At 39.5% G+C, this 13,623-nt stretch overlaps 1 protein-coding gene across 1 annotated transcript in view; it reads right to left on the bottom strand.

Annotated features, from left to right (window-relative positions):
• Positions 1 to 9,683: 9,683 nt before the first annotated feature.
• Positions 9,684 to 13,623, bottom strand: part of LOC309564581 (steroidogenic acute regulatory protein, mitochondrial-like) — a gene marked incomplete at its 3' end in the record, with an annotated part of 41,681 nt that continues 37,741 nt past the window's right edge. Inside the window, exons 6-7 of the mRNA XM_082269229.1 lie at positions 13,324 to 13,417; positions 9,684 to 9,785 (exon numbers count right to left, since the gene is read on the bottom strand). Of these exons, the coding sequence (XP_082125355.1) occupies positions 9,684 to 9,785; positions 13,324 to 13,417 (196 nt within the window). The remainder of the gene's footprint in view (positions 9,786 to 13,323; positions 13,418 to 13,623) is intronic.

The raw sequence follows: 13,623 nt of genomic DNA, 5'->3' as shown, positions 1-13,623 counted from the left end.
TTGTCACTGGGAGTGGGGTGGAAAGTTGTGGCTGAGCTGGTAGAGTGGGACACAAGTTCCACAGTGTCCCCCGAAAATGTTGCATTTGGGAAGAAAACTGTACAGTGTCACTGCAAGAGTGCTTCACAGTAAAGTGCTGCGTGTATCTGTGCAAGGAGAACGGCTAGCTTCTAATTTTGGGGTGCCGCCCTAATGCTTATTTTCGCATGACTGCGGCCCCTAAGTAGTAGTGTGCGTGTTGACAAAGGGTCCCTGCTTAGGTCGAAGTAGGCCCGTCAAAAGGTAGAAACTTTACATAGCAAAAAAAATGGAGGAGGGGGGGGGGGGGGTTGCTGGTACCAAATAAATTCTGTACAGCGACATTGGATTTTACCTTTTTGTGTGTATGTTGGGTCATGTAAATACTTCACTTTAATTTTACTTTTTTAGTAATTGTATTTTCAATTGCAGGACACATGAGGCAAAGGGGGGACCTGCTCTTTTTATTTTGAATATCCCTGTAGCAGCAAAGTCATTTAAAATAGTTTTCTATTGACCACAATTAGCAATAGAATACTATTCTAAGTGATCTGTCATTAAAAAGATATAGGGACATCTGGATCAGCTCTGTTTAAATGTTTTAAAGTTCTACTTCCAGAACAGGAAATGTTAACAAAGTCACAGAGATACCATTGGAATTTCTATGACAACCCACATGCAGAAACTCTTTCAGTGAGTGATATTTTCCAAATGCAAAATATTGAAAACAGAAGATGCCATTGGTTTTAAATGAAATCTTGTGATCTTTGCCTTGGCCCTACTTATGTCTTAAAGTGACCATTGGAATTATTCCATTTGAACACTATCCCTACTTGTTCTTTGCACCTAGCTGTCCAACTCTATAAGTCTTCTGCTTGCCTGTATCCTTTTTTTTTTTTTTAATTGCCTTGACAAAATGCAAGCCACATCATCCTTTTTTAACAAGCGTATTTGCATATACAGTGCCTTGCAAAAGTATTTGGCCCCCTTGAACTTTGCGACCTTTTGCCACATTTCAGGCTTCAAACATGAAGATATAAAACTGTATTTTTTTGTGAAGAATCAACAACAAGTGAGACACAATCATGAAGTGGAACGAAATTTATTGGATATTTCAAACTTTGTTAACAAATATAAAACTGAAAAATTGGGCGTGCAAAATTATTCAGCCCCTTTACTTTCAGTGCAGCAAACTCTCTCCAGACGTTCAGTGAGGATCTCTGAATGATCCAATGTTGAACTAAATGACTAATGATGATAAAAAGAATCGACCTGTGTGTAATCAAGTCTCTGTATAAATGCACCTGCACTGTGATAGTCCCAGAGGTCTGTTTAAAGAGCAGAGAGCATCATGAAGAACAAGGAACACACCAGGCAGGTCCGAGATACTGTTGTGGAGAAGTTTAAAGCCGGATTTGGATACAAAAAGATTTCCCAAGCTTTAAACATCCCAAGGAGCACTGTGCAAGCGATAATATTGAAATGGAAGGAGTATCAGACCACTGCAAATCTACGAAGACCTGGCCGTCACTCTAAACTTTCAGCTCATACAAGGAGAAGACTGATCCGAGATGCAGCCAAGAGGCCCATGATCACTCTGGATGAACTGCAGAGATCTACAGCTGAGGTGGGAGACTCTATCCATAGGACAACAATCAGTCGTATACTGCACAAATCTGGCCTTTATGGAAGAGTGGCAAGAAGAAAGCCATTTCTTAAAGATATCCATAAAAAGTGTCATTTAAAGTTTGCCACAAGCCACCTGGGAGACACACCAAACATGTGGAAGAAGGTGCTCTGGTCAGATGAAACCAAAATCAAACTTTTTGGCAACAATGCAAAACATTATGTTTGGCGTAAAAGCAACACAGCTCATCACCCTGAACACACCATCCCCACTGTCAAACATGGTGGTGGCAGCATCATGGTTTGGGCCTGCTTTTCTTCAGCAGGGACAGGGAAGATGGTTAAAATTGATGGGAAGATGGATGGAGCCAAATACAGGACCAAAAAACCTGATGGAGTCTGCAAAAGACCTGAGACTGGGACAGAGAATTGTCTTCCAACAAGACAATGATCCAAAACTTAAAGCAAAATCTACAATGGAATGGTTCACAAATAAACATATCCAGGTGTTAGAATGGCCAAGTCAAAGTCCAGACCTGAATCCAATTGAGAATCTGTGGAAAGAACTGAAAACTGCTGTTCACAAACGCTCTCCATCCAACCTCACTGAGCTCGAGCTGTTTTGCAAGGAGGAATGGGCAAAAATTTCAGTCTCTCGATGTGCAAAACTGATAGAGACATACCCCAAGCGACTTACAGCTGAAATCGCAGCAAAAGGTGGCGCTACAAAGTATTAACTTAAGGAGGCTGAATAATTTTGCACGCCCAATTTTTCAGTTTTTTACTTGTTAAAAAAGTTTGAAATATCCAATAAATTTCGTTCCACTTCATGATTGTGTCCCACTTGTTGTTGATTCTTTACAAAAAATTACAGTTTTATATCTTTATGTTTGAAGCCTGAAATGTGGCAAAAGGTCGCAAAGTTCAAGGGGGGCGAATACTTTTGCAAGGCACTGTATTCATAGGAATAGGTTGCAAAACACAGAATCATGGGAGAAGAGGCTTCAGTCCTATTACCGAGTAAATTTGGCAGCAATAGATCCTATAAATGTGAATTATAACTATACATATGCTGACTTCACTGTACACTGGAAGGAATTCACAGTTCCCTGATTAGTTAACGGTCTGATTTTTCTTGTGAAGGCAATTATTTCATATATAACATGTTAGAAACTTTGATTAGATGGCAGAACCGTGGTGCCATCTATTCTTAGAAAGCTATGATAAACAATGAAGCTTATCTTATTTTTATGTCCTGGATATCCTGCAGTGCATGATAATTGATCCATTTCTATAACTATCATTTAAATGCATACTTACTAATAAAATCCCCAGAAATTAACTAAATAGTATGTAAACACAACATTTTGTATCCATGTTGACTTAATATATCCATCATTGGTAAAGGTGTTCATATTATAATGTTAAAGTGCACCAGTGATCAGACTGTGGACATTTACTGTATTTTCCGGGAAATATAAGATGACTTTGTAACCCAGGAAAATCTTCTCAACAGTAGGGGGTCGTCTTATACGCCCGGTGTCATCTTATAGGGCAGATGCTGAAACCTCGAAGCCGAACTGGAGAATATGCGGTAGGGGGGCTCAAAAACGGCCGGGTTATGCCCGGGGTTGTAAGCCTGCTTGGATTGGCTCTCCCTGCCTGCCCAGCCCTCCCTGTCTCAGAGACTATGTTATGCCCGGGGTATGGAAAAAAGAGAGAGAGTGGCGATGTGACCAGAAAAACACGCCTCTATCACCCGTCTGGCCCACCCTTGTATCCTATTACCATACCATCTTCTCTGCGTCTCGCTCCTGAGGACTGCAGTAAAGTGGTGCAGGCGCGCATGTGCAAGATCTGAGAGGCAGAGAAGAAGGTACGGTAATAGGATACAAGGGCGGGCCAGACAGGTGAACATCATTTATGAATGTTATAACTCCATTGCCATGAAGTTACCTGATCAGTGCATCCAGGTGAGCTTGAAGGTTAGAGAAAGATATTGCAAACCCTATATAATTTATAACAAGGTTAAGTGTGATGGTCTTCATTTGAGGTGTTTGCAAACCTTATTTTCAGACATACATTTCCTATAGCAACAGGAAGTTTTTTGAATTTTTATTTGGTGTGCGTTGTAAGAGGGGTAGTCTTATATGGCGAGTATATCCCAAACTCTATATTTTAACTGGAAAAGTTGGGGGTCGTCTTGTACGCCCAGTGTTCTTATATGCCGGAAAATATGGTAACTATTTACATCTCATCAGATAAAACCTTTCACTACATACGGTCGGTATATAAAAGAATCACCCCTTTAAAATAAGGCCTGAAAATGAAGACAGACACAGTTCTGGTTTTATTCAACTGTATTTACTAGTGCAACTTATAATATCCAAGTGAAAGATATAACACCAACATGTCAGAAAAAAAATCAAAAACAGAATCACTGGAGTTGGAATAATTATCGCCCCCTTATGTCAGTATTTTCTCGAACCACCTTTTGCTTTAATTACAGCCTTTAGTCTGTTTGGATATGTCTCTAATAACTTTGCACATCTAGATTTTGCAGTATTTGCCCACTCTTCTTTGCAGAACTGCTCTAGTTCAGGTACATTTGATGGTGACCATTTTTGGACTGCAGTCTTCAAGTCATTCCACAGATTTTCAATTTAAGTCTATGCTTTCACTAGGCTATGCAAGGACATTCACCTTTTTCTCCTTCAACCACTGTGTGGTCATTTTTGCTGTGTACTTTGGGTCATTGTCACAGATCAGCAGAAAGGGCAAAAGAACCACTCCAGTGATAAAGTAATCCCAACCATCCAAATAAGGTGCAGCAAGGATCTGCAGTCCAGGCAACTATAATGTATAGAGAGAAATAGCCGCACTCCAACTTGAAGGTGAAAAATCTAAAATCTGTTTTATTCGTATCCAAAAGATAAAATCAATTCAAAGTGTATCCATAATATAGTCAGAGACAAGAGATGAACGCATAGTAGTTGGCGCGTTTCACGGATAAACGTCCGCTTAGTCACGTTTATCCGTGAAACGCGTCAACTACTATGCGTTCATCTCTTGTCTCTGACTATATTATGGATACACTTTGAATTGATTTTATCTTTTGGATACGAATAAAACAGATTTTATATTTTTCACCTTCAAGTTGGAGTGCGGCTATTTCTCTCTATACACTATTCTTTGGGTCATTGTCATGTTGGAAGTTAAACCTTCCAACATTTTCATTTTCAGCAGATTTTCCTCATGAATTTGATGGTATTTTGCTCCTTCCGTTTTTCCTCTATCCTGACAAGTGCTCCAGTCCCTGCTGTAGAGAAACACCCCATAACAGGATATTACCACCTCCATGCTTTTCTGTAGGAATGGTGTTATTTGGATGGTGAGCTGTATTTGGATTTCTGCCAGACATAACATTTAGTGTTGAGGCCAAATAATAAAATTTAAGTCTCATCTGACCATAACACCTTTTTCCATGTGACCTCAGTATCTTCAAGGTGCATTTTAAGGTGGTTAGATGAGACTAAAATTGAACCTATAGTGAAGGAATGCATACCGCAGTGCCCTCTCTGCTTGGATTAAAGGGTTAAAACATACCTTTTAATCCCTCATGGCGTCGCTTTCATCCAGCTAATAGTAGCAGTCATCAAAAAGGTGGGATATACATGGGCAGGGCAAAGGGGGTAGAGTCAGGAAAAGCCAGGGGAGGGGGTGGGGCGTAAAAATTAGGTTTCGCCTAGGGTACCAAATTTCCTTGCACCAGCCCTGCCTACTGTAGTTGTTGGTAAATCAAATTCTACTTATGTCTTAATAAAAATTATCCACACCAACAATATGTACTAATTTATTGGTGAACCCACATAACCTTAGACTTATTTACAATTCTGTCAAAACTCAGAAGGTTGTGCAATAAGATTGTAACATGTATAGCAAAGTTAATACAAAGTTCTCTAAAGCTGACCATTTATGGTACAAACTCATGGTACAATCCTCTTAAGATCTCCCAGCATCTATGTAGTCAAGAGTTTGGTTATTTGTATTAAAGTGAATAGATTATTAATATAGCCCCGTATATTACATTGTTTTGACAAACATAAAAGAGATTATACAACTAGATATTAACATGCCTGGCCAGCTTTAAGCTTTACCATGTTTTCCAAACCCACACCTGCAAAATCCAACAAATGTATTGTATGCTAGCCACACGTTATCCCCTTGTGCTTAAGGACATCACACATATATTTAATTTTTTTTAATCCTAATTATTAATGCACTCAAATTTGACTTGTGTAGTAATTTGCAAATCTACAAAGTTAAGGAAATTACCCAAAAATATAATATCTAAAAATATAATATCTAAAAATATAATATCTAAAAATATAATATCTTAAAAAGAAAATAGACTTTGCAGAATGTGTTTAGCATTACTCTAGCCACTCATACTACAACTACATTTTTCAAGACCTTTTTGAATGAATGAACTAGATCTTCTGTCAACCTGGGGGCTTGTGATTGGTTGATGACTGGCACCAAATGGTACAAGTACCTGCCTCCCTTCTCCTATGATATGACAACAACCCACCTGTTGGTTGCCCCTTTACCTCCACCATCTTGTGCCCATCTCCTTGGCAGAGGCCTTCCAATGATATCTTCCAATAGCCTTCAAATTCAGAAGAAAGGAATGTCCACACAAATAGTATAGTTTCTGCACTTTATTGGTGTTCTTCAGAAGATGGCATTGACACATCACATTACACAGACATACTATGCAGGGTTGCTTGGCTTTACTTTGCCAGTCACACATGTGGACGCACTGTAGCAGTAATTATGTGAAAGCATCACATTACACATTATCACTCTCAAGCCAACTTCCCTTTTGTACAGTCGTTCTCCGTACCAGGGTCATTAGTACTCACTCTAATGAGAGGGCTTTGACTTTCAAAAGGCCGAATGCATCCTGCTCATGACTCCCTGCATGTCGTTCCTGAGACAGGACTACTGTAGCTGCTCCTGTAGCTCAGTACAGTTCTCCCAGGACCTCCAGAGGAATAGCACCCACAACAGAGAACACTTCGTCTGGCTTAAAAGGCTTTTTGCAACCCTGCTCTTAGCCTCCACCAACCATAAAGAGACAGGAAGACTACAGCAGTATTTTCTGGGTGTAGAACTATCTTACCCTGTCCAGAGCCCAAGTCTGGGAAGACTAATGCAGGTACAATAGTCAATAACCATATAGACTTTATTCCAGTAGGAGTTTTGCACAGCAGGAACATTGTTGTATATGGTATAGTATTATCATAATGATGTAATCACTGATGATTTTGCCCATCAGGTGCGCCTATACATTTTATTATTTAATTTACTTTATGCTTGGATGTTTTATGTTAAAACAGGTGCACTTCACATTTCTTTGCACATTTTTTTTTACAAAGAGGAAAGAAAGTTACCACAGGTGTTGATGGTATATGACTTCCATATGGGTACATTAGCACATTTCCAATGTCCTAGCATATCACTCACTATAAAGAAATATCTCAGAGTAGGGCATGTACACAAAGGGATTTTTTTTACTAGACCTGATCTTCAGTCAGAGGAGAATTCAAAAGAGCAATTCTCATGTAACTATTAAGGAGCTCTAAGCTTTCAGCAGTACCTGCGCTATATGACCACTGTATGGAAAGTTTTATCCAAAGCTGAGCACCAGAATTTTTATGTCCGGTATCTAGGATAAAAAACAGTTAAATCATGTTCCTGCCCATATGAAAGAAAAGCATAGATTTGAAATAGAGAAGAAAAAAAAGGGAATAGTATAGGATTAGAGGATGTCATTATAGAAGATTATAGTGAGGGATTGAAGGTGGGAGGTCGTTTATTATCGAAGGTAACCCACCTTCATCAACAAAACACAAACAATGATCATCAACGTGGTCGTCAGTGGTTTTCAAATGTGAGATCAATATACGAGTTATTTTAGGTGTGTGTTCTGTAAAGTACCTTTTATATTTGAGAATTTAAAGAACCATCAAGTTCATGTTTGTTGAAGCCGATGTTGTTATCTGTTGCAATGGCCTTGTGCATCCAATCTATTATGGAGGGTGGAAAAGAGGAATTTCAATGTATATGGATTGTGACGGAATCCGGACACCCCCATCGTGGTATCTCCGCCAGTAACCTGCTCCCTAAGCTCTGGAACACGGGATCCGTGAATCTGGCTATAGTTACCCCAAGAACTCAACCGTACAAGTTTTGGAGTCAAACCAGAATCAAACTGTTTATTCAAAACACATGCACACAGAGATATACAATCTGACAACCCCCTCCCCCCTTGCCAATCCACACAGCCATACACATACCATAATAAGCTTACTCAAGGCAGACAGGAACAATAGAACAATGGAATGCAGGTATTCAACAACAACAAACCCCACCCTACTAGCAAGGGTCTATGAAACTATTCTGCAATATATCTTTTTATATTTCCTGAGGGATATTGTCCAGAAATATAATTGTCCCAAGTGATAGAGCTCTTCACTCTTTCAATACAAACCACACATAAAGAACCCAGAACATTGTAAAGTGCTGTGCAAACTGTTGGCGCTATATAAATCCTGTATAATAATAATAATAATAATAATAATAATAATAACTGGGGCAACACCAAATGCTGAGTCCGGTGTGGTTGTACAGCGAGTCTGATTTGTGCAGACCCGACTGGGGTTCTTGGTCACCCTGTGCCCCTAATAGACACAGGGTGAATTACACATAAGAGGGGCTGGGGAAGCTGGACAAAGAGTCTCCCAAGCTCCCTAAAGCAATCTGGGTTCCACAAGCCCCCCCCAGCCAAAGTGACTCACGTCACATGGATTATGGTTTTTGCTGCATTAGAAAGATGTATGGCTAGTGAGGATTTACATTTTTGAGAGAGAGGTTAAAGACATGTAATAAGAAGGTAGGGGGGGGGAAATCAGTTTGTCTCTTTGATCTAGTTCAGGCTTTTTAAACCAGGGTGCCCAGGCACCCTGGGGTACCTTCAGGTGTGCCTTGGCAAAATGCCTAGAAATTGCTCAGAAAAATGTATACAGGCCAGCGGGTGGATCAAGACTATTAGTTACATAAAGCCACAGGTTTTCCTGGTGCACCATTACAACCCTCTAGTTGCTAGTGTCCTAACACCCAATGTCATCATCGGTTGATTAGGGAGGAAGTCGGGCACCTCCCCTCTCCATCAACACTGGGGTCACATTAGCGTGATGGAGAAAAGAAACATTGGTTTACTAATCAGTACCAGTGTGCAAAGGTGTGTTTGCTTTGGAAGAATAAATCACCTATAATGTTGGGTGTCCTACGCATGTGGATGATGCTGCATTATGTAAAACTATAACTTTAGTTTTTTAAATTTTAGAGAAACACTGATCTTTCATAAAGCCTTTAATACAATTTCTACAATAGGGGGAGAAACAGGTGTTTTCCCACTGTATAAAGACCATTGATTCAGTGTCCTGCTGGCATCTCCAACATGTATTGGATGTAGTACACTTCACATTTTAGTCAGCTGAGGCCACAATATGTGAAATTGAATTTTTGTGTGTGTGTGTGTGTGTGTCCCTTGGTGTTAAATAGCTAATTACATTTTTGGTTCAAATGTAAAAAACAAGCTGTGAAGACATAAAATAAAAATGTTTCTCTGTTCTGCAGCTGTGTGCACAGAATGTCATTTGTATTATCCTCAATGTGGGTTTTTAAATAACCAGAGAGATGATCTAATCTGAACCCCATCAACCTATTGCACTTCATTTTTCTTTGATCTGACATTTAATTGGTTGCTCTAGGTTATTCCCCTTATTTATTGAGTAAGCCTGTAAGCATGAAAGGTACATTTAAGTGAATATTGTTTTTTCCTTTTATTGCTAATCTGCAATATTTTCTCAACAATAAAACTCATTCTGAAGCTAGCTACATTATGATATGTATTATACCTCTAATAGCTAAACTTCATATACCATCATACATATAATAAAATAAGGTACATCTTAGATCTTCTCAACTGAAGACAGGTGCCTCCTCAGGTGTGAGATAAAAGCGGCCTGGGACTGGGACAAGTACCGCTCGGTTATTGATTGAGGTATCCAGCCCTGTTGGAGATGGAAAAATAAAGCCTTATTAGCTGATTTAGACAGTATTTTTGAGTAAATATGTACCAAGAACATATTGGACAGTGCTAAAACTTTTGTCTACAAGTGGAATGAGCATTCATGCATTTGCATTCCTTTTTTACGTATGTAGAAATGTACTATTAGCACATTTTGTCACACTTATGTAGTTAAAACAGCACACTTAAAATCTTAAAGGGAATAAAACCTCTTTCACACGTGCAACACTCTCTACCACCTCCCTATAAAGCGATATGAGGCAGATCTTGTTTTAGAGGGTGGTAGTATAGTGGCTGGCAGGCATTTAGGATGAGATACCGCTGCTTCCAGAATACCCTTTTGTTTTCTTTTTTTGTTATTATTTGCATGGGTGGCGTTTGGTGGCAGTACTGTCTGTCAATTGCAACATACTGCATACTTTTTGCCATGCTGCGAAGCAAAGCATAGCGACCGTGTCAATATGTACTACTATTCCCCTCCTGCCACCATTGCACAGTTTAGGTGGTTGATTGGTTGGGGGGGGGGGGATAGGGGAGGGAACAATGCAGATCCTTCTTATGGTTTTTACCGCCCCATGGTTGCCTGTGTGAATGAGGCCTTAAAGTGCATGTAAATCCTGAACACTGCTAATTTGCTCAAGTATTCATCATAGTATCATCTACGTTAATCTTATATAGAAAATATATACTGTAAATATACACTATATATATATATATATATATATATATATATATATACACACACACACACAAACATACACACACACACACACACCACAGTATCTCACAAAAGTGAGTGCACCCCTCACATTTTTGTAAATATTTTACTTTATCTTTTCATGTGACAACACTATAGAAATTACACTTTGCTACATTGTAGAAGTAGTGAGCGTACAGCTTGTATAACAGTGTAAATTTGCTGTCCCCTCAGAATAACTCAACACACAGCCATTAATGTCTAAACCGCTGCCAACAAAAGTGAGTACACCCCTAAGTGAAAATTCCAAACTGGGTCCAAAGTGTCAATATTTTCTGTGGCCACCATTATTTTCCAACACTGCCTTAATCCTCTTGGGCATGGAGTTCACCAGAGCTTCACAGGTTGCCACTGGAGTCCTCTTCCACTCCTCTATGACGACATCACAGAGCTGGTGGATGTAAGAGATCTTGCGCTCCCCCACCTTCCGTTTGAGGATGCCCCATGGATGCCCAACAGGGTTTAGGTCTGGAGACATGCTTGGCCAGTCCATCACCTTTACCCTCAGCTTCTTTAGCAAGGCAGTGGTCGTCTTGGAGGTGTGTTTGGGGTCATTATCATGTTGGAATACTGTCCTGCGGCCCAGTGTACAAAGGGAGGGGATCATGCTCTGCTTCAGTATGTCACAGTACAAGTTGGAATTCATGGTTCCCTTAATTACCTGTAGCTCGCACTCATTCAGCCCCAGACCATGACATTCCCACCACCATGCTTGACTGTGGGCAAGAAACACTTGTCTTTGTACTCCTCACCTGGTTGCCACCACACACACTTGACACCATTTGAACCAAATAAGTTTATCTTGCCCCCATCAGACCACAGGACATGGTTCCAGTAATCCATATCCTTAGTCTGCTTGTCTTCATCAAACTGTTTGCAGGCTTTCTTGTGCATCATCTTTTAGAAGAGGCTTCCTTCTGGGAAGACAGCCATGCAGACCAATTTGATACAGTGTGTGGCATATGGTCTGAGCACACACAGGCTGATCCCCCACCCTTTCCACCTCTGCAGTAATGCTGGCAGCACTCATACATCTATTTTTCGAAGAAACCTCTGGATAGGACGCTGAGCATGTGCACTCAACTTCTTTGGTAGACCATGGCGAGGCCTGTTCTGAGTGGAACCTGTCCTTTTAAACTGCTGTATGGTCTTGGCCACCGTGCTGCAGCTTAGTTTCAGGGTCTTGGCAATCTTCTTATAGCCTAGGTCATCTTTATGTAGAGCAATTCTTTTCTTCAGATCCTCAGAGTTCTTTGCCATGAGGTGCCATGTTGAACTTCCAGTGACCAGTATGCGAGAGTAAGAGCGATAACATCAAATTTACCACTCCTGCTCCCCATTCACACATGAGACCTTGTAACAGTAATGAGTCACATGACACCAGGGAGGGAAAATGGCTAATTGGGCCAAATTTGAACATTTTCACTTGGGGGTGTACTCAATTTTGTTGCCAGCGGTTTAGACACCAATGGCTGTATGTTGAGTTATTTTGAGGGAACAGAAAATTTACACTGCTATACAAGCTGTACACTCACTACTTTACATTTTAGCAAAGTTTAATTTCTTCAGTGTTATCACATGAAAAGATACAATAAAATATTTACAAAAAGTGAGGGTTGTAATCTCTCTCTCGCTCTCTCTCTATCTATCTCTATATTATATATATATATATATATATACATATACATATATATATATATATATATATATATATATATATATATATATACACTGTATATATACATATATATATATATATATATATATATATATATATATATATATACACTGTATATATATATATATATATATATATATATATATATATATATATATATATATACACACACACACATATACATATATATATATACACATATATACACACACATACATACACACATACACACACACAGTACTCCACAAAAGGTGAGTACACCCCTCACATTTTTGTACATATTTTATTATATCTTTTCATGTGACAATAGGCCAGTCAAGTTCCTCTACATCCAAACTCGCTCATCCATGTCTTTATGGACCTTGCTTTGTGCACTAGTTCAAATCATTTGGTCGAGGGGGGATTACGGTGCAGGGTCGTTTTTCAGGGGTTGGGCTTGACCTCTTAGTTCCAGTTAAGGGACCTCTTAAGGCATCAGCATACCAAGACATTTTGGACAATTTCATGCTCCCAACTTTGTGAGAACAGTTTGAGCATGGCCCCTTCCTGTTTCAACATGACTGCGCACCAGTGCATGAAGCAAGGTCTTTAAAGACATGGATGGGCGAGTTTGGGGTGGAAGAACTTGACTGGCCTGCACAGAGTCCTGACCTCAACCCGATAGAACAGATTTGGGGTGAATTAGAGTCTTTGAGCCAGGCCTCTCGTACAACATCAATGCCTAACCTCACAAATGCGCTTCTGGAAGAATGATCACACATTCCCATAGACACACTCCTAAAGCTTGTGGACAGCCTTCCCAGAAGAGTTGAAGCCCGGTTTAGATGCAAAGGGTGGGCCAACAATATATTGTACCCTACGGACTATGACTAGGGTGCCATTAAAGTTCATGTGCGTTTAAAGGCAGTCGTCCAAATACTTTTGACATTAAAGTATATATATATATATATATATATATATATATATATATATATGTGTGTGTGCGCTTTTTCCTGCTCATTTGTCCACCTTCTGTTGAATATGGCCAACCTTCGTATGATTATAGCATAGTTAGATAATGGACTAGGAATACATTTACAGTCTTACCTTGAGATCTAAACTTAGAAGCCAAGTGAAATGTGTTTTCCTCCTGTCACCTTCCACAGGCCTTAAAATAATACAAGTGAGTTTGGCTTTTGCCCTGTAGAGAAGCATAAACTTATTACTTATAGGAAATATTTGTGTAGACAACGGTAAGTTAGTACAACATAAATAGCATACAACATTTATTCTACAGGAATGTTTTAAAAATGAAGGTTGATAATCTTTTACCTACTTGTCTGGAATGGTAAGGTTTAAAGATGAGTTCCAGGTATGGATATTTTGTTGCTTGGACCAATGTAACTA

The sequence above is a fragment of the Pelophylax lessonae genome (genome assembly GCF_965119305.1).
Source record: "Pelophylax lessonae genome assembly, chromosome: 9".
Lineage (NCBI taxonomy): Eukaryota > Metazoa > Chordata > Amphibia > Anura > Ranidae > Pelophylax > Pelophylax lessonae.
Note: the sequence above shows the minus strand (reverse complement) of the source record. Positions and strands in the feature narration are given on the sequence as shown.